The sequence below is a fragment of the Anser cygnoides genome, chromosome 26 (genome assembly GCF_040182565.1).
Source record: "Anser cygnoides isolate HZ-2024a breed goose chromosome 26, Taihu_goose_T2T_genome, whole genome shotgun sequence".
Taxonomy (NCBI): Eukaryota; Metazoa; Chordata; class Aves; order Anseriformes; family Anatidae; genus Anser; species Anser cygnoides.
In genome coordinates this window covers 4776954-4797173 of record NC_089898.1, presented here as the reverse complement: position 1 = coordinate 4797173, position 20220 = coordinate 4776954, and the positions used below count along the sequence as shown (strand labels likewise).

The window sequence follows — 20220 nt, the reverse complement described above, 5'->3', positions numbered from 1 at the left end:
TTGGGGGACTTTCTGTGGTTATTGGGGCTAATCCCTGTGCCCAACGCTACGGCCCTGAGCCCTCGACACTCGCTTCCCCCGAGGGATGTGGGGCGTGAAGCGCCGCCTGAGATGCATTCGGGGAGCACGAGCCCGTGAATGGGATTCTGCGGTGCTGGGGCAGCCCTGCGCTCCCCACCCCGCTGCAGGCACGTTTCCGAAATCTCCGCTCACTTCCTCATCCCGCTGGCTCGTGAGAAGGTCCTATTTTTGGCTCTGCCGAGCTGAGACAGCGACCAGAGGAAGGGTGATCGGTACGGGGAGCCTGGAAAGCAGCAGGGGATAAACATCTCAACCTTCGGCTGGGTTTGCTCGTCGCGAGAGGAGGGAGATGGCACGAGGCTCGTCCCACCCTTCCTGCGCTCTCCGTGTACCCGCTCCAGACGCTGCCCAGCTTTTGGGGACCTCACGTAGCCTTCAGAGCCTCGCCACAGCCTTTTGTGCACTGGACTTCACGCCCCAACGCTGGTGAGTAGAGGTCTTGAGGGTGCTGAGCAATGATCGTGAGCTTTGCCCTTTCACTGGGCCGCTCTCCCAAGCCCTGCTGCACCCAGGGCCTGCCTCACCTCACCTCTTTTCCCCGGGGTTTTGCGGAGAAGTTGGCAAGGTTTTACTTTGCCAGCCATCCGGGTTCAGTCCGGGCAAAGCCTCTGCCAGGGGAGGTTGTATCCAAATATCCTCGGGGTTGTAACTGGGAGGCCAGGCAGCGCCCAGCTGAGCAGGCGGCTGCGGACCCATTGCTCTCCTGACTTTACCCTGGTCCTGCTCCGAGCCCTGCTGCTAACCGCTGCTACCTGCACCGAGTCGGGGGCTCGCTTTGGTTAAAAAGGGGACTGGATGCCCCGAGGTGCAAAATGCGCCACCTCCTCCTGTTTTTCCTCTTCCCCAGGTGGCCTTGCACCTCCCAAAAAGCACGGGGACCTTTCCGACGGGAGCCAGCACCAAGCGGGGACCGGCTGGGTCTCGGCTCGCTTCCTGCACCGCGGCTGCGCGAGGGACACCGAGACCTGCTGCGGGTGAGGGGTGGCCACGGGGCGCAGCTCTACCAGCCCCCCTGGGGATGGATTGGGGCAAAACGCAGCCTGGACGAACTTCAACTGAGAGACCTACGGACAGAAGCGTGTGCACGGCTCCTGAAAGCTTGGTCAGCTGCCGCCCTGCCGTGTTTTCAAGCAGCCCAGCTCTTTCCTAGGCTTCACGTCACAATTTCCCTGCTGCAGTGAGGCTGAGGGGTGGGGGGCGTCTCCCATTTCGCTCCGGTGCCCTCGCTCCCAGGCGCAGAGGGAGTGCGGCAGCTCTGAGGGAGCACTCGAGCCCTGGGGCTCACCGAGCTGTACGCGTTTTGGTGGCAACGCTTGGGGCACAAGGAGTGCCGGGGCAGCCAGCAGCGTGTGTCTGACGCCCAGGCTGGAGGACCCAGAACTGGCTGGCTCCACGGTGCTGCAGAAAGCTGCTCCCTGTTTCAGCAGCGATGACAACTCCTCTCACCAAGTCTTAACCCTAAAGGCGTCCCAGTGACCAGTACTGCTTGGGGATAACTTGAGCTCTTTTTCTGCTTTCTGTGGAAGCAGCAGAAGTGGTTCTTCAAAGCCGATTTACTGCTGCTGCCCCGTTTCTCCACCCGAAGCCGTTACCCTCGCTGGGGATGAGCACGTGCCACCGTCTCGCCGCCCTTTCCCCGGCTCACAGCAAGGCGCCAGGATCGCAGTCAGCAGCCGCTCTCGTGGGGAGTGGCCGGCACACGAGAAATGAGTCCTGAGGGCCCCGTGAAGAGTTCAGGTCGTTTGCAAAGGCTCATCGGGAGCTCCCAGAGGCAGAAAGCAGCTGGAGATGTGCTGTGCAGGTCTGTGCGGGTTTGCTCCTTCCTCTGGAGTTGTCCTGGGCCATCTGGCCGCCACCAGCGTGCTCCTCTCTTCCCCAGCTCACGTCCAAGGTGCTGCCTGCCTGCCTGGCTGTCCATCTGTCCCCTCCCAGATGTTCTCAGCCACGCAGGAGCGCTTCGGAGCCAGGAGGCCTCCCTGTGGGGCCATCACTGCGCTGCCCTCAGCCCTACGGCACCCGCAGCTGGGCACACAGATGCTCCAGGAAACAGCTGAGATTCCCCGGGGCTGGCAAAAAGCTGCCAAAAACAGTGCAGGAAAACCCCTCCTTCCCCACGGGACAGGGGAAGCCCCGCAGGTAGGTCTCAGCCTGTTCCCCACAGCTTGCGAAACACCTGCAAGGGTGAGGCTGGTCCGCCCCCCAACCCCGCCCCGAAAATCCCAGAAATCAAGGACACCCCAAACACCGCCAGGTTGGGACCATCCAGCCAGTTTTATTTTGGGATGCTGCCTTCTGCCACCGGCTCAGCCCCTTGGGCTGTTGGAGGTGCGTGGCGGCAGCGAGCGGAGCGGCCGGCGCGCTTCTCACGGATGCTTCTGCCGCGGTCCCGAGCCCCTGACCAACCTCAGGAACCCCCTGCTCGAGGCAATGTCGTTTAAAAATAAAATTGCATTGCTTCCTAGGAGTGAGCAGGGGCCGTGTGCCCAGGGAGTTACAGAGCATCCTGGTGAGATGGCAGAGAGCCACCGCTCGGCTCTGCCTCCTCTCGGCGTTGGCCACGTGAAACTGCACGGGGCACGGCCTCTCTAACAAACTAGAAACCTGCAGCTCGCTTTGCTCCCTTTTTTTATATATATATAATATATATATAACCTTGTGATATTGGAAGTTAAGTCACCGGCGAACGATGGCAGATACAAACAGCTCTAAGATCAGAAGTTAAAAACGACACGGTCCAGCTCAGCTCGTCTCTGCCGCGGGACGCGGCGGCTCTGAAGCGGCGATGGGCTCCGGCCACCGCGGCACCCCCGCGGCCACCTGTCTGCGAGGCCGAGGCCGGTCCGGATCGGGGCGAAAACCCTACAGCTTGGCATTGCGGTGGAAGGCCGATGCGTGCGGGGTGGCGTAGGTGGGCTGGCTGTGCCACGTCGCCACGGGGTAGAGCCGGTGCTGCAGCGAGCTCTCGTAGGACGTGGGGTAGTGCCCAGGGCCGGTCGCCAGCGGCCGGCACAGGTCAGAGGGCTGCGTGGAGGCGGCTATCAAAGGGCTGGGGAAAGCAGGGATGACGAAGGGGTTGACGGAGAGGGACGGCATCAGCGGCGCCGCCGGGGTTTTGAGGTGCTCCAGCGGGTTGGCGAAGCTCACCGGGAACCGCAGCATCGCTCCCTTGTAAACGTCCGGGGCTGGAGGCACAGCGGGCAGCGGGGCGGCGTAGCCGGGACCGGGCACGATGGCTTTGGGCTTGGCCAGCACCTGCTGGCCCCTGGGCGAGCCAGCGCCCTTGTCCCTGCCCTCGGGCTCCTTGACGAAGGGGGACACAGCCCGCAGCTTCTTGCCGGGGCCGAAAGCCTCGTCCTCGCGGCTCCGCTTGCCCCCCGGCACCGCGGGGCTCTGCGTCGGTGGCGCGAAGCCGGCCCCGGGGGGCACCCGGCAGGATTTAACGGCGGTGAAAGCGGCCGCCCGCGGGCCCTCCCCGCTCCACGCTTGCCCCGCTTTGCTCCGCAGGTCTTGGGGCTGCTCCGTGTCCTCCGGCTGCGGCTCCAAAAAATCCTTCAAGCTGGAGAAGTAGCCCCCGAGGGGGTGGCAGCTCACGGGCTTCAGCACCTTGTTGTGGTAGGCGTGGAAGTAGCCGGTGAAGACGGCGGGCGCGGGGCCCCCCTCCTCGGCTCTGGGGTAGGGCTGGCTGTCTCTCCCCCCGGGGGAGGCGCTGGGGACGGATCCCGCCTCGCTCCTGCCGCCTCGGGATGGATCCTTAAATCCAGGAGGCTCCGGGCTCCTCCGCTCCTCTGCTGGCCGGGGGGGCTCGGGGCTTGTGCTGGGGTGAGCGTCGCTCGCCCCCCGCCGGCCCTCTGGGCAGTGGCGCTTGTGGCAGTGCAAGGACTCGGCCTTGCTCACCTGGGCCAGCAGCTTCTTCTTGGCCAGCGGGGACATGATGGGGTGGTTGCCTTTGGAGTAAAAGCTGGAGAAGAGGCGTTTGTAGGCTTCCGTGTGCGCTCTGCAGGTGCCCGCACACCCCGCTGAGGGGCTCGGGGCTGGGGCCGCGGGGCTGGCGCGTCCTTCGGCCGGTCGGCCTCGCTCCGGGGCCTCCGCCGGCTCCTCCTTGCTGCCTCCAGGGGTGGCCACAGCCTCAGGCTTCGCCTTCTCCGGCGGCATCTGCAACCAAAGGGAAGTTGGGGTGGGGGTGCTGGGCCCCCCGCCCACCCCACTGGGTTCCCCCCCGGTGTCCTCCACTGCCGGAGGCTCAGTCCTCTGCTCTCCTCCTGCCCCAGCTCTTCCACGTCCTCCCACGTGCCTGGGATGGAGGAAAAGTCTCCGGGGGGTTGGGGGCTGCTCCCACGCTCCATCCCAGCCCCATGGGGCTGCGCACCTGCTCCCGGCCCTTCTCCTTCTTGCTCCTCCTGCTCTTCTCGCCCGTCTCGGCGCCCTTGGAGACCTTGTACTGCTTGCGGGGCTTGCTGGGGGGCAGCGGCTTGTCGTCCTCGCCCTTGAGGTGCCGCACGTACGGGAGGACCAGCCTGCGGGGCGAGCGGGCGGCCGTGAGCGCCGGCCTCGGACGAATCCCAGGGAGGGGAAACTGAGGCACGGAGCGGGGCCGCTGCCCCCCTACCTCTCGTAGTGGCGCCGGGTGCAAGTGGCCGCGCTGGTGCTGCCGGGGCTGCCCCCGAGTTCATCGTAGACGTTCTTCCAGAGCCGTCGCCCCGTTACCTGCAGTGGGGACGGGTTAACCCCTGCCCAAACCCCCGGACGGCCCCCGTGGGTGCTCCCCAGCCGCTTACCAGCTCGTAGGCCCCCAGCTTCTCCACCGCCTTGTAAATCTTCCAGAGGTTAACTGGGAAGAGAGGAGAAGGCGTCAGCAGGGCGCAGCGCCCGCCAGCCCCGCTCCGAGCCCTCAATCCCCCAAAAAGGCTCCCCCCTGCCCCGTGGGGGCCGTACTCTGCTTGAAGCCGAGGTGGGGGATCCTCTCGATGGGCGTGTGCCGGTCCTTCATGAACTTGTAGAGGCTGACGAGGAAGGCCTCCTCCTCCTCCTTCTCCCCGCTGGCCACCGCGTCCTCCTCGGACGCCTTCGGCCGCTCGGGGCCATCCTCGGGCAGCGGCGGCTCCTGGGGACACAGCGGTCAGGAGGGACCCCGCACCCCGGGGTGGGGGGCACAGAAAGGTCCTGGAGGGGAAACTGAGGCAGGGCAGGAGCCCCCCCCACCCCATCCCCCCTTTGCAGCCCGGGGGCATTTTCTGAGCTCTCCGTCCGTTACTCGGCAGCCCGGGCAGGCGGCCAAGTTGGTCAAAGCGCTGGAGCCGTGCGAGAACACGAGGACCGGCTTCCAGGAAAACAGAAGGGCAGAAATTCTTGCTCCGTCCCCCCCCCCACCCCCCTTACCCCCCCGCCTCCTTTCTCAGCTAAAAACGTTTCTCGTTTGTTTGTTCTACATTTTCCGGAGTTATAAAACTTGTTGCTATTTTTGGGCAAAGCAGCTGCTCGGCTCCCAAAGTACTTTTTCTTCTTCTTTCTATTCTTTTAACCGCTTGTGACAGCCGCGGCGTTTCAACGGCCGAACTATTTCGAGGCTCGTTTTTAAACAGAGGCCGCCGGGGAGCGGCGCGGCCGCGGGGCCACAAACCCTAAAACCCGCCGGACCCACACCCCCGGGGCCCCCCCGCCTCCATCGGGCTTTGCGACGGCACCCCAATTTTGCTCTTTTTCCCCCCAAAACTGGGAACCGCGCCCTCCTCCTCTTCCTCCTCGCTTTCTCACCCCGTCGGAGGCCGGCGCGGGAGGCTCGTGCCCGGGGGTCTGCCCCGAAACGGGGGGCGGCTGCTGCGGGGCGGGGGGCGGCGGCGTGGCCCCCGGGCTCTGTAGGGTGGCGGGGGGCTCGGCGGGGCCGGGGGGCTGCTCCCGGCTGTCCTCCATGCGGGGAGCGGCGGCGCCCTCACGGTGAGCCCTGCCGAGAGGGGGGGGGAAAAAAGGTGAGAAATGGGGAAAATGGGCAAGATCCCCCCCAGATCGCCACTCCCCCCCCTCCCCAAATCGTCGCTGCTCCCTCCCCCCCCCCCCCCCCCAAATATGGGGAAAAAGGGCAAGATCCCCCCAAATTCGCGCTCCCCACCCAAATAAGGAGCAAGCGGGACGCTTCGCACCAGGGGGTCGCCCACCGGGGTCTCTCCCCCCCCCCCCCCACTTCTTTCACACCCCTCCCCCCAAAAAATAATCAATTTTGCCCACCCCCCCCCGCCTGCCCCTCCCTGCCCCTCCCTGCCCAGCGCCAACTTTTGGGGGAAAACCCTCCGAAAATGGTTAAAAAAATTTTAAAAAGGCGGTGGAGGGGTTGAGGGGGTGGGGGGAAGGGGCGGCCACCCCGAATACTCCGAGCTCGGGGGGCGCAGCCCCGGGGGGGGGGGGTCCCGGGGTGGGGGGGGTCCCGGTGCCGGTGCCGCTCACCCGCCGCCGCCGCCGCGCCATGTGACTGCCCGCCTATTGGGCGGTGCCGCCACGCCCCCGCCGCCGATTGGGCGGCGCATCCACGCCCCCGCCGCCGATTGGGCGGCCGCGCTGCTCGTCCCCGCTGGCGAAAGGGACGCTGGGGGTTGTAGTCCTGCCGCCCGTGCGTGCGCGGGAGGGGGGGCGCGGGGAGCACGCGTGTGCAAGGGGGTGCGTGGGGGTGAATGTTTGTGCACGCGTGTGCGTGGGGGAGGTGCATGTGCGTGTGCGCGCGGCTTCGTGCGTGTGCACACGTGTGCAGGCGTGTTCAGTGCGTGTGTGAACACGTGTGTGTGTGTGAACACGTGTGTGTGCGTGCGTGCACGCGCGTGTGTTCAGGCGGGCGTGTGCAGGTGGGTCGTGCATCGCGGTGGGTGGGTGCGGGTGCAGCTGGGCGCGTGCCCAGGGGCTGTACACGCGTGTGCCAGGCTGGGCACACATGTGCCAGCGTGCTCACGTGTGCAGGTATGCGCTGACATGCGTGTGTGTAAGTATAGGTGTGTGCGTGAGTGTGGGTGTGTGCACGTGGGTATAGGTGTGTGCACGTGGGTATAGGTGTGTGCATGTGAGTAGAGGCGTGTGCATATGAGCATAGGTGTGTGCATGTGAGTATAGGTGTGTGTGAGTATAGGTGTGCGTGTGAGTATAGGTGTGTGCGTGTGAGTACAGACACATGCGTGTGAGTACAGACGTGTAAGTGTGAGTTTAGGCGTGTGCGTGTGAGTAGAAGCGTGTGCATGCGGGTCCAGCTGAGCGCACCCATGTGCGTGCCAGTGCTCACGTGTGGGTGCCGCGGGGCACACGCTGTGCCCGTGTGGGGTGCGTGCAGCCACGCGCGTGCACACGCAGAAACACGCGTGAACGTGCGCGTGCACAGCCCGGGCCCCGGCTGTGATTTCCCGGCTCACGCCCGGTTCCCGGCACTGCGAGCGCGGCGGGGCTGACGCGATTTCCTCCCTTTCTGCGAAAAAAGCAGGAAACCGGCGCGCGGCTGCCCCGAGCGCAGGGGGGGCCGGGGGCTTTTGGGGCAAAAAGCCGCCACTTTGGGGGCAAAGAAGAAAACGGGCGCGGGAAAGCTGCGCTGTAGCAAAGCAGGAAAGTTTGAGACAAACAAACTCCGGTGCCCCCCGCGGCACCGCGCTCCCCGGTCGAAGGCCTGCGGGATGCTCCCGTGATCCCGCCACGCTCCCCCAAATTCCCGGTGACCGGCGGCGGCCGGGGCGAACGCCGGGGGCGTCACGGCCGGGAATAGCGCGGGCCCGGTGCCAGGCGGGTGAGTAACGCATGAAGTCACCGCGGGCCCGCTGCCACCCTGCGCCCACCGCCGCCGCGCGCCCGCCGCCACCCCAGCCCCAGCCCCTCGCCAAAACAAGGCGGGGGGGGCAGCCCCCAAAAAGTGGGGGGCTCGGTGCCGTTGGGTTCGCTCCGGGCTCATCGCCGGGACCCCGTGCCCGGAGCCCACTCGTGTTCGGCCCCACGCAGCGTGCCCGTGGGGCGGGGGCCGCGTGGTGCCCCCCCCCCCCCCAGCCCGGTGCCCCCCGGCACTCACCGGTTCAGGAGGCGAAGGCCGAGCGGCTCATGGGCGGCCGGAGGAAGAGCGCTGTGGGGCTGCTGGTGTTACTGGGACGGGGATGAAGGGCTGAGGATGACTCATCCCCACTCAGGGAAGTGGCGTGTGTGGCTCTGCGTGTGCGATTGACTCTTTCCTTACCGGAACGGACGGGCTTTTCGAGGCTCTCGCCAACCGGCAGCCGGCACCTTGCTGTATGACTGTGCCGGACTTTCCGGCTCCAGCCCCCCCAGCCCCAGTCCCGGTGATGCTCCCGGGGCATTGGGGACATCACCGGGGCCGGGTCCCCGTGCCCTGGGTGCCGGTGGGTGCGTGGCCCTCGTCCCCCCTGCTCCCCGGGTGGCTTCGCACCCCCAGCTCGGTGTGTCGGCTGTGAGTTGGCACCGGTGCGTTGTCCCTGCCCGGTGTCCCTCTGGGGCTGGAAATGGGGACCGAGCCACCGGTGCGTGTCCCCCCCCCTGCACCCCCGGAGCTGGGACCGTCGGGTAAAGCGGGAGCGAGCCCCCGGCACCGCTCTGGTGCTGGGTGCTGCTTTCCAGGGACGGCGGCTCCGTGCCACCGAGAGGGACCGTGCCTTGTCCCTGGTCCCCAGCCCGGGTGCCGCGGTCCCGCCACCTGCAAACAGGGGCCGGGGGGGGCTGCTGGAGCACCCATGGGAGCTGCGGGAGCACCCATGGGTGCTCAACCCCTCGGCATCCCGGCCGAGAATCCCCCCCCGCCGGGTTGTGAAAGAGCCCCGAAAAAAAAATAAAAATCCCCCGGTGACTCATTTGGGGCCAAACAGCCAGAAAAAGCAGAACTGGGGGGGGTCGAGGGGGACGGGGACGTTTCGCTCCTGTCCCCCCCCCCCCCCACACCTTGGGCTAGGAAAGGGGCAAAGGAGCCGCTGGGCAGGGGACAGCCGGGGGGGACTGATACCCCCCAAAAGGCAGTGGGGTGGGGGGAGAGGGAGAAGCGGGCTGAGCCCGGGGGGAGGGAAAGGGGGGGGACCGGAGGGGGGGGGGCTTTGGGGTGTGACATTAACCCTTTCGTTCCAGGAACGCTCCCGCTTGGGCTTGACTCAGCAGCAGTCAGAGCGAAAGCCATCCCTCGTCCCCCCCCTGCTCGCAAGGGGCCTCCCGTGAGATTCACCAAGAGGGGAGAAATTGGGGGGGGGGGGAGGGGGGGGGACAAGTGTGGCCCCCCCGGCCCTGGTTCCCCCCACCCCGCAGCCCCCAGCCTGTGCCATCGGAATAAAAGTTTTTGTTATTTTTATTCCCGGGGTGAACGCTCATTGCTGGGATGGGGAATTTAAAGCCCCCCCCCAACCCCCCCGCCGTGTCGCAGCCGGAGCACCTCGCCCCCACGCTGCCCCCCCCCCCGGGACCCCCCGGTGCTGAGCCCCGCTGGGACGCGGCGATGCCGGGGCAGATCCGGGCGGCATCGCCCCGACCGCGGCAGGAAGTTGGGGCAGCAAAATTACCCCAATAATACGGTGTGTTACGGCGAAAAAGAGCTAAAAAACCCCAAACCTCTGCTTTCTATTCCCGGCTCCGGTTTCTATTCGTGTGTGGAGGGGGGGGGGTTATCGGGAGGAGGTCAGGGCCCCGCATCGCGTTGCCCGCCCCGTGCCTCAGTTTCCCCTTGTGCGAAGCCTCCTGGGACCCGCAAAGGGTTTGGGAGCGACAAATGTGCCGCTAGGGGCCGGCGTCAGGCTGGGAAACACCGAATGTAAGGGTGAGCCCCCCCGGTGGGGGCCAGCCCGCGAGGGAAAATCTCCCCCCAGTGGGTTTGGGTTTTTACCGCCCTGCTCGGGGGAAGCAGCGAGCGGCTGGGGAGGGGTCGAGGCAGCGCTGGGGTCACGGGGTGCTGAGAGGTGCTGGGGGTCAGCCCTGGGCACAGCACCCCGGGGTCCTGCCACGGTCTGCTGGGGATATAGGGGAGGGAAATAAGGGGAAAAGGGGGGGGGGTAAGAAGGGAAAAAGGAGAAAAAGAAAAAAAAAAGAAAGGAAATAAGGGAAAAGAGGTGAAAAGGAGAAAAGGGAAAGAAGTGGAAAAGGGAAAAAATAGGGAAAAGGAAAAAAGGAAAAAAGAAAAAAGGGAAAGGGGAGAGAAAAGGAAAAGGAAAGGAAAGGAAAAGGAAAAGGAAAAGGAAGGAAGGAAAAGAAAGAAAGAAAGAAAGAAAGAAAGAAAGAAAGAAAGAAAGAAAGAAAGAAAGAAAGAAAGAAAGAAAGAAAGAAAGAAAGAAAGAAAGAAAGAAAGAAAGAGAGAGAGAAAGAAAGAGAGAGAGAAAGAGAAAGAAAGAGAGAAAGAGAGAAAGAAAGAGAGAAAGAAAGAGAGAGAGAAAGAGAGAAAGAAAGAAAAAGAGAGAAAGAGAGAAAGAAAGAAAGAAAGAGAAAAAGAGAGAAAGGGGAAAAAGAAGGGAAAAAAGGAAAAGGGGACAAAGAAAAACGGGGGGAAGTGCAAAGGGGAGAAAGGGAAAAGGGGAAAAGGGAAAAAAGGAAGGAAAAAAGGGAAAAGGGCAAAAAAGGGAAAGGGGGAAAGAAAGCAGGGAAAAAAGGAAAAAGGGAAAAAAGAGAAAAGGGAAAAAGGAAGAAGACAAGAAAAAGAAAAAAGGGAAAAAGAAAAAAACAGGAAAAAATGGGAAAAAGAGAAAAAAGGGAAGTGAAAGAAAGGAAAAAAAAGGAAAAGGAAAATCAGAAGTGCAAAGTGGAAGCCTGGCTGCTGGGTTTTCCTCTGGGAAGGAAAAGCTTTTGCCTGGGGGTACAAATAGGTCGGGGGGGGTGAGGGGGATGCGCCCACACCCCCTTGGGGTGTAAGCGGCCGCCAGCGGGTTTGTTGTGGCCCTGGGGCCCCCCCGAGCTGTCCCCCCCCCACGGTCACCTCCCCGGGGCCAAAGCCACCGGGCGTGTGGGCACGGAGCAGTCCGGTACGCGTGGGGAGCACAACCCGATGAAACCTCCCCGGGTAACTAATGACACCGTGATTAACGACGGCAATTAATTGATTAAAACCAATTAGCACCGGGGGGCCCGAGGAAACCCCCATGGGGCCGTGTAGGGCTGCCCCACCCCTCTGGGCACTGTTTCAGCCCTGCCCGGCCAATTCTGTGCCCCTGACCCGGGGGGCTCCCGGTGGCTCCATCCCATCTCCACGGCCCTGGGTGGGCGCCCCGAACCCACCCTGCTCGGTGAGGGGGGGGTTGTTGTCAGAGCAGCAAACCTGCTTTTAATGCCCCCAAAGCGCTTGGGGACAAGGGGACCCGTCGGCACGAGCACCTGGATGCATGCGCACCTGCTGCGTGGCGATGGAGCCGCCGCGCACGGGGGGGGCACGGAGCCCCCAAAGGAGCGGGGTGTCTGCAGGGGGCGGGTGCAGGCAGCACCCTTGGGTGCCCCTACACACCCCGAACCCCCACCCTGGGGCAGCGCAGCTTCTTCTCTACGGCCTCCGCCGCTCAGCCTCCGCCTGCAGCCTCCGCACATCCTGCGCCCTCCGCGAGGCCGCTTCCTGAGCGGGGCAGGAAGAGCGCGGGCTGCCACGGCGCCTCGCAGGGGAGCCCGAGACCCCCGGGGCGAGCCCCGGCCCCACGCATGGGGGTGGCCGCCGGCCCCCCCTGAGCCCCCAGCCCCATGGCTTTCCTCCGGAGGCTTTTCCGCTTGGGTCCGGAGAAGAAGAAGCCGAGGCGGTGCGAGCATGTCAAGCGGGACGTCGACCCCGAGGAGGCCTGGCTGGTGCTGGGCGAGCTGGGCGACGGGGCCTTCGGCAAGGTCTTCAAGGTAGGGGGGAAACGAGCAGCCAAAAACCACCGCCGGTCCCCGAGGATTCTGGAAACGCGCTTTTTTCTTCTCTTTTTCTTCTTCTTTTCTTTTTCTTCTTCTTCTTTTTTTCATCCTCCGTGCTCCATCAAGCGCGGAGCTCATCGCCATCATGCAGCAAGCCAGAAACCTTCGAAATGGCCCCAGATTTCTAGCAGGGGGTGGCAGGGTGCAGGTCCCTGAGCGTTGGCTCAGTGCAGCCCCATCCACGCCTCCTGGCGTGGGGGGAGCCCCGTTTTGGGTCCCCACGGGCCACCGCTCGCCGCCCCCGTTCCAGCGGTGGGGCGCAGCAGGGATGTTTTCCTCCTGCACCATCGCTGCCACCGCGGTGCAGAGGCAGGAAACCCGATTTGCTGCTCTCCGGCCCCAAAGCAGCAGCAGCCGCCTTCCGGCACCAGGGCTGGGGGTGCACAATGGCCCCACTTCTAAACCATCCCCTTCCCTTCGGCACCGGCTCTTTTTTTTTTGGGGGGGGGGTGGGGGGGTGGCCGAATGCCTCCTTGTAGCACCCGGTGACCTGGGGTGGGCGCCAGGCAGCAGGGATGGGGCAAATCCCCCTCTTCCCCCGGCCCCAAACCCATGCAGGCTGCTGCTGGGGTGGGCTGCAGTGCTGAGATGCCCCCTTAAACCTGCAGGGCCCCCCAGTGCCCCCCAGTACCTCACAGTACAATCCCAGTGCCTCCCAGTGCTGCCTACAGACCTTCGATAACCTCCCAGTGTCCCCCACTGGTACCTAGAGACCCCTGGGTCCCTTCCAGTGCCACCCAGTACCACCGAGACCCCCCCCAGCGCCCCCCCCAATGCTGTCCGGCACCTCGTAATACAATCCCAGTGCCCCCCAGTGCTTCCCAGAGCCCTCCCAGTATCCCCCAGTACTAACAGCTTGCATACAAACCCTGTGCCCCCCAGTACTGCCTCGAGCCCCCCAGAGTGCTCCCTAGAGCTCCCCAAAGCCCCCCAGCACTTTCTGCACCTCCCGGTGCCCTCCATTGCCACCGAGAGACCCCCAGCTCCCCCCCAGTGCCCTCCAGCAGCGCCCAGAGGCCCCGGACACGCTCCCAGTGCCCCCCCAGTGCTGTCGGGCAGGCGGAAAACCTCTCCCCCAGGCACAAAACAAGGCGACGGGGGCGCTGGCGGCGGCGAAGGTGATCGAGACGCCGAGCGAGGAGGAGCTGGAGGATTACGCGGTGGAGATCGAGATCCTGGCGGGCTGCGACCACCCCAACATCACCAAGCTCCTGGACGCGCTCTACTGGGACGGGCGGCTCTGGGTGAGCGGCGGGGACACGGCAGGGGCGAAGCGTCCTCGGGGACGGGGGTTTGGGGCTGGCAAGGGCACGCTTGCAGATTTTAGGTGGAAAACTCAGCTCTTTCCCGCAGATCTTGGTGGAGTTTTGTCCCGGCGGGGCCGTGGATGCAGCGATTTTGGGTAAATAAACGCTCTCCGGGTTACAAGCGCGGCTGTCGGAGGGGTGGGAAGGGGGATTGGCAAATTTTGAGGTATTTTGAGGCAGGTGTGGGACCTGCAGGAAGGGTCAGGGTGCAGCCGGGAGGGGGGGTGTGTTTCATTAGTGGCGGGGTTCATTTTTGCTGCCGGCAGAGCTGGAGAAGGGGCTGACGGAGGAGCAGATCCGAGCGGCGTGCAAGCAGCTGCTGCTGGCACTGCAGTACCTGCACGGCTGCAAGATCATCCACCGCGACGTGAAGGCCGGCAACGTCCTGCTCACCCTCGATGGGGACATCAAGCTGGGTGAGCCCCGGGGGGACGCGAGGACAGGACCCCCCCGGGGGTGTTTTCTGCCCCGAGGGTCCCCTCTAAGCCCCGCTTTCTGCGCTGCAGCCGATTTCGGCGTCTCTGCTAAAAACTCCAGCACCATCCAGCGCCGGGCGTCCTTCATTGGCACCCCGTACTGGTAGGTGCAGGGTGGAAATCCCAGGGGGGATGGTGGGGTTTTGGGGTGTCCCGAGCATCCTGCGCCTTCTGTGGCTGCTCGCCACCAGCTTCGCTCCTGCTGCAACCCCTGGAGCATCTCGGCCAGACCCAGCGCCGGTCCCAGGCTGGGTTTCTCAAGAGCACGGAGGGAAGTGGGGCTGCTGGTGGGTGACAGCCCCCCGGGGTGGTGCTGGGGGTGTCAGAGGTCAGATCTCCGAGGGGAAGGAGCCCGGGGCTGGTTTCAAAGGGAGGCGCCAGCTCCAGCACGGGCAGGCTTGGCCCCTTCCCCTCGCTCCTGTGCGCAGGATGGCCCCGGAGGTGGTGCAGTGTGAGACGTCCAAGGAGAACCCCTACGGCTACAAGGCCGACATCTGGTCCCTGGGCATCACGCTGATCGAGATGGCCGAGATGGAGCCCCCCCACCACGAGCTGAACCCCCTGCGGGTGCTGCTGAAGATCGCCAAGTCCCAGCCGCCCACCCTGCGTCACCCCAAGAGGTGGTGAGTCCCCACGCAGCGCGTGGTGAGCCCCCTGGGGTCGCCCGGCACGGAGAAGACCTTCGAGCTCACCAACCTGACCTGAGCCCCATCACTGTCCCGTGTCCCCTAGTGCCACGTCCACAGCTCCCAGATACCTGCAGGGACCCCACCACTCCCCCCGCAGCCCCTTCCAAAGCTCGACCGCCCTCCCCGTGAAGAAATTCCTCCTGACGCCCGATCCAACCCTCCCCTGGTGCCACACACGGCCATGCCCTCAGGTCCCGTCACTCGTCACCGACCCCCCCAGTGCTGGTGGTGCTGGGAGAAGCTGTCCCATGGGGACCCCAAGGCAGGGGCGGGCAGGATGGTGTCGTGGACTGATGGGTGATGTTGGTTGTGGTTCCTCCACGACGCAGCACCAGGGGGTTCCCATCGCACCGCCGTGACCCATGGCAGGTGACATGGGTGGGCAGCACCAGGCTGGGGACCTTCTGCCAAGGTGTCCAACACCCCCCCGAGTCCCCTGGGGACCATGGCCGGGAGCACCCCTCCCTGTGCTCACGGGGACCGTCCCACAGGTCCGAAGACTTTAAGGACTTCCTGAGGAAATCCTTGGAGAAGAGCCCCGAGGCGCGCTGGTCGGCCACGCAGCTGCTGCAGGTGGGTGGCCCCCGTCCCGTCCCTTCCCTGCCTGTCCCCGGTGGTGGCCCCCGGCCCCATCCCTGCTTGTCTCTGGCTCCTTCTCAGCATCCCTTCGTGGCGGGCGTCTCCGACAAGCGGCCGCTGCGGGAGCTGGTGGCCGAGGCCCGGGCAGACGTGCTGGAGGAAGAGGATGAAGAGGAAGCTCCGGTCCCCTCGGTGCGTGAGTAGCGGCCAACGTGCCGTGGGTGCAGGGCACAGCTCCCCTTTCCATCCCCTTCACCTCACCTCCCTGCCATTGTCCATCCCGCAGCCTGTCCAGGAGCACGGAGGCTCCTCCTGCCCCCCATCCCCGAGGGGGCCCCTGGAGCATCAGCCCCCAGCCCCAGCGGGGGGGCTCGGCGAGGAGCCCCCCGTCCGGACGGAGGTAGTGCCCAGGAGCAAGACAGCGTCCGGCGACTTGAAGCCAGCGAGGAGGAAATACTCGCCCATGCCCACGGGCTCCCTGAGGCTCCCCTCGAGGAAGCCGTCCGAATTCCTCAAGCTGATGCGGCGCAGGTCGCTCTTCGGGGGGGTCAAGTCCCAAGAAACGGCTCAGGAGCAGCACGGGGGGGAGGCGAGCAGCTTGGAGCGGATGGCGCTGGGTGCGCCCCAAGGGACGGCGGAGGCAGGAGGAGACATCCAGGGGTGCCAGCAGGAGGGGAGCGTCCCTCTGGGGACACCCTGCACCCCCGCTGAGCCCCCCCCGGGGCGAAGCCAGGAGGGAGACCTTCCTGAAACGCAAGAACCCCGGCTTGGACCCGAGGCTGAGGAGGCAAGCCAACACACCGATACAGCACCCGTGGATGAAACGCCTGCGGAGGGACAGCTCGCAGCCCCGCTGAGCCCCGTTTCACCCCCCAAAACTGATGAGAAAAAGGAATCAAGTGATGCTGCTGCTCGTAGCTCTCCGGTCCTGCCCAGGCCCCCAGGTGGAGCTGATGGGGACCAGTGTGGAGGCTCAGCCGTGGGGGTGCTGGGTGAGGACCCAGGAGGACGGAGGACGAAGCAGCGCCTGGGCTGGGCTGGCGCCCACACCGAGCAGCAACCGTGGGGCAGCTCCCAGCTGGTGGCGGCCCTGGACCTGTGGCCCTTGGGGACCAAAGCCCGGAGCTTCAAGAAGCTCGCAGAGCATCAGTGCTGGGTCACGGCGACCTTGCGAGGTCTGAAAGTTGAGGCTGGCTCCATCGGGGCTGGAGGTGGCCCTGGGAAGGACGGGGACGGAGCAGAGAGGGCACCCACGGGACCTGGAGGTGATGGGGAGCCTGAGGACACCAAAACAGAGGGGGAAAGGGTGCTGCAGGAGGGGGCATCATTGGTGCCCCGTGCGATGGAGGAGGAAGCTGTGGGGTCAGAAGTGCTCGAGGAGGGGCAGGAGCCCCCGACCGGTCGGGGAGAGGATGGAGAGAGGAACGAGGGGGAGAAAAACTCAGCCGAGTGCGAGCCCATCGCTGGCTCCTCGGCCCTGGTTAGGCAGGAGTTGGGGAGGGAGGAGGAAAAAGCCACCAACAATGATGAAACTCCGGTGGAAACTTCTCCCGGTGAAGCCCCGGTGCCGGCAGAAGCCCAACTGGAAGATGACTTTGGCGAAGGGCGTTTGGCTGGAGACCCCAACGCAGCGGGGGATGCAGCCAGCCTGGCCGAGCCGATGCCGGCGGGAGAGGAGCTGGAAGCAGCCCCTGCAAGAGGGGGACCTGTCGGTGAGGGAGCCCAGAATGCAGCAGGGGATTCATCCAGTGTGGAGATCCCGGCGGCGCTTAAAGAAGCGGAAGAGAAAGCAGAGAACAGCCCCAGAGACAACACGCCAGGGGATGCTAATGGGAACAGCTGGAGGGGACACGATGGGGACGACGGAGAGCTCGGAGATGGGGCACGGCTCGGAGATGGGGCACAGCTCGCTCCAGCTCCTGGAGGGCCTTTGAGGGATGGACCCGAAGAGGAGGTGGGCGCCTTGGAGAGTCACGGAGCGGTGCCAGAGCCCCTTGGAACACACCCAGAGGCCACGAACACCTTGAGCTTTGCTGCTCTTGTCCACTCCTCTGCCCAGGTGCGGGCAGCGTGGGAAGGGGACGCACCGGACCCATCCGTCACATCAAAGCAAGGAGAAGAGCCACCTCCCACTGAAAACCCTGAGGTCGTACAAGGTCTGAGCACCCTCCCCGTGACATCGCAGCCCTCTCCCTCCGTCGGGGAAGCCCAGCAGGTGAGCAGCTTGCAGGTGACGTGACCCACAGAGCTGCCCCCCCTTTGCATGGGCTCCACATTAGGTTTGCCCGATTTGGGGGTCAGCTGAGCTCCCACCGTTGCCCCCAGCCTCAGGACCCCCCCTTGCTGCGAAGGACGGTGAGGAAAACCCGCAGGTTCGTGGTGGACGGCGAGGAGGTGAGCGTGACGACCGCCAGGACGGCCAGCAGGGCCGGGCCGAGGGACGAGAAGACGCGCTCGGCTCGGTGAGTGGTGCCAGCAGCACGGACCTCGGGGTTTCTGCTGGGGAGGATGAGGGGCGAAGGATGAAGGAGGGAGGCTGGGGCTGGGGCTGGGGGGGGCCTCTTCCAGGCTTGCAGTCCCCTCCCGCCCCAGCTCGCCCCCCCCTTTAGGCGCCAGGAGCTCCGCGAGCTGCGGGTGCTGCAGAAGGAGGAGCAGCGGGCGCAGAGCCAGCTGGAGCAGAGGTTCCACCAGCAGCGGGAGCAGATGTTCCGCCACATCGAGCAGGAGATGACGGTAACGGGGACAGGGGCTGGGTGCGACCATGGGGTCAGAGAGGGGTGCACAGCCCCCAGCCCGTGCAGGGAGGTGCTCGGGTCCCACTGCGGGAGATGCTTTTGGGGGGGGGGGGGGGTGTCAGTTAGTTTGGTGGCCACGTCCCCAGTTGCCCCAGCCCCACTGACACAATGCACAGGTCACTTTTTGGAGGGGACTCTGCCTGCTCCGTGACACCCTGCCCGGGTGTCACCGCAGCCCCCGTTAACCCTTCCCCTGCCCCTGCGTGGCAGAGCAAGAAGGAGTACTACGACCGGGAGGTGGGGAGCTGGGAGCGGCGCCACCGGCAGCTGAAGGAGTGCCAGGAGCTCAAGTACACGGCCAGGCTGCGCGACGAGGCCAAGCGCCTCAAGGCCCTCCAGGAGAAGGACTGCAGGAGGAGGCTGCAGGAGCTGAAGGGTGATGGGAAGGAGGTGAGGGTCTGGGACGGCGCTGTCCCCCCCTGGCTGTGCCACCAGGACACGTGCCACTGGGGACCGTCTGCTTTGGGTGGCCGCAGGAGCAGCGGTTCCTGCAGCAGCAGCAGCAGGAGCTCAACGCGGCGCTGCAGAAGGTGGTCCAGGAGCACAAGAAGAAGATGACGTCCATCGACTGGGAGTGCATCAGCAAGATCCACAGCCTCCGACGAGGTGGACGGGGCTGGGAGGAGGAAGGCGGAGGGGTCCCGGGGAGGGGAGCTGGGGGGGTTGGAGGCTGGGGTGGGTCGTGGTCACGGCGCTGTGCTCTCGCCCGGCAGCCCGCGAGGCGGTGGTGTGGAGCATGGAGCAGGGGCACCTGCAGGAGAAGTACCAGCTCTTCAGGCAGCAGGTGACGGAGCAGCACGCGCTGCAGCGGCAGCAGCTCCGCAGGCGCCACGAGAAGGTGAGGCCGGAGCCGGGCGGCCACGTCCCGCCTGCCCCCTGGCTCCTCGGTCACCCCACCGCCCCGTCCTCGCACAGGACACGGAGCGGGCGCACCGCTTCCACCAGCTCTCGCTGGAGGAGCTGAGGAGCCAGCAGGCCCAGGAGCGGGCCCAGCTGCTGAAAAGCCAGCGCTGCGACGCCAAAACGCGCCTGGCCCTCTTCAAGGGCAACCTGAAGAGCCAGGGCAACGGGGCCGAGCAGAGAGAGCTGGCCAAGCAGGTGGGGACTGTCTGGGACACAGGGGGGATGAAGCCCGGGGAGGGCTGGGGATGGGCAGCGTGACGGGGGCTGTCTCCCCACAGTTCCTGCAGCAGGAGGAGAGGCGGCAGCAGGCGGAGGTGCGGCGGCAGCAGGAGCAGCAGGCGCAGGAGCTGCAGCAGCTGCAGCGGCAGCAGGCCGAGAGCTTGGTGGAGCTGGAGCAGATGCAGGTACCGGGGAGCAGCCTTCCCGCGCCTCCCGCTACCTCTCCCTGGGCAAATCCCTTCCCCTTGCCACCTCGCCTCTCCCAGAGGGAGAAGATGAAGCTGCTGGAGGAGCAGGAGAGGAGGCAGCTGGGCCGGCTAGAAGAGGAGCACGCCATGGAGCTCAGCGAGTGGAAGCAGCGGCTGGCTGCTCGCAAGGAGGTGAGCGGTTCCCCCCACACCCGCAGCATCCTGAGCCCGTTCACCCCATCCCTGGGGGTCTGACGGAGGGCTGCCTTCCCCACCACCCAGGGCTGGGACGCTGAAATGCTGCTTCTGTCCCACAGATGCTGGAGGAGGAGCTGGGGAACGCGCTGCCGGCGCAGCGGCACGGAGAGCTGCACGGCACCCACGGCGGCAGCAGGACCAGCCGCTTCTTCCACCTCCCCTCCTGACACTACACCGGGGGTTTCGGGGAGAGGCAGGCGTCCTCTGCGAGGTGGGACTGAAGGACCCCAAAGGCTGCCCCAGGATGCTGAGGTGCTGCACAGACCACGGGGGCGGCAGACGTGGGAGAGTTCAAGCCCTCCTCGGTCCCTTCCATGCAGCCAGAACGGCCCCAAAGCCCCTCAGGGAAGTCACCCCCCTGACCCCAAAGCCACCGATACAGGGGTGTTGCCCTCCTGCCAGCTGGTTACCCCTCGAGGAAATACAGCCTTTAACAAAGTCCCTGTTTGTCATTATTTTACTAAAAATCTCCTGCCTGTGCTGTGAGCTGCCAGCGTCCCCATCACCACCATCCCCAACACCACCATCCCCAAAAGCAATTTCCCATCACGGTGATTTCCCGTCCCAGCAATTTCCCATCCCAGCCATGATTTCCCATTCCAATGATGCTTTCCCTTCCTGCCGCTGGTTTCCCATTCTAACGAGAACATCTTATCCCCCAAATTCCCCATCCCAATGATTTCCTCTCCCAACCATTTCCCTCCCTGTGGCGGGCTGACCTCGGCTGGCCAACAGGTGCCCCCCAGCCGCTCTCTCATTCCTCCACCAGACTTTTTCCCCCCATTTCTCATCCCACCACATCCCTGTGCCAACAATTCCTAACCCCAGTGGGGATTTTTGGGGAGGGGAAGGGACGG

General features: G+C 65.0%; 2 protein-coding genes across 4 annotated transcripts; one reads left to right on the top strand and one right to left on the bottom strand.

The window, feature by feature from the left end:
- Positions 1-2329: 2329 nt before the first annotated feature.
- On the bottom strand, positions 2330-8666 carry ARID5A (AT-rich interaction domain 5A). 3 transcript variants are annotated; one of them, XM_066983345.1, is made up of 7 exons: positions 8105-8666; positions 5833-6019; positions 5014-5182; positions 4857-4909; positions 4688-4785; positions 4373-4595; positions 2330-4233 (listed from the first exon to the last, which is right to left on the bottom strand). In XM_066983345.1, exons 2-7 carry the CDS (start codon positions 5986-5988, stop codon positions 2941-2943), a joined length of 1992 nt encoding a protein of 663 aa, XP_066839446.1. In that variant the 5' UTR covers positions 5989-6019; positions 8105-8666; the 3' UTR covers positions 2330-2940. The 3 variants fall into 3 exon arrangements, with proteins under 3 accessions (XP_066839446.1, XP_066839444.1, XP_066839445.1); XM_066983343.1 differs by lacking the exon at positions 8105-8666 and adding an exon at positions 6517-8056; XM_066983344.1 differs by lacking the exon at positions 8105-8666 and adding an exon at positions 6517-6623 and having other exon boundaries at positions 4448-4595.
- A 2966-nt stretch (positions 8667-11632) lies between these two features.
- Positions 11633-19802, top strand: LOC106048913 (serine/threonine-protein kinase 10-like). Its single transcript, XM_066983337.1, is given in 19 exon segments — positions 11633-11883; positions 13029-13193; positions 13303-13351; positions 13523-13672; positions 13763-13835; positions 14161-14355; positions 14913-14994; positions 15082-15192; positions 15287-16954; positions 17060-17215; positions 17326-17462; positions 17610-17733; positions 18006-18261; positions 18264-18401; positions 18509-18633; positions 18711-18893; positions 18977-19102; positions 19184-19297; positions 19423-19802. Coding segments are annotated over 19 exon segments (4107 nt in total). The 5' UTR covers positions 11633-11736; the 3' UTR covers positions 19531-19802.
- Positions 19803-20220: the final 418 nt, after the last annotated feature.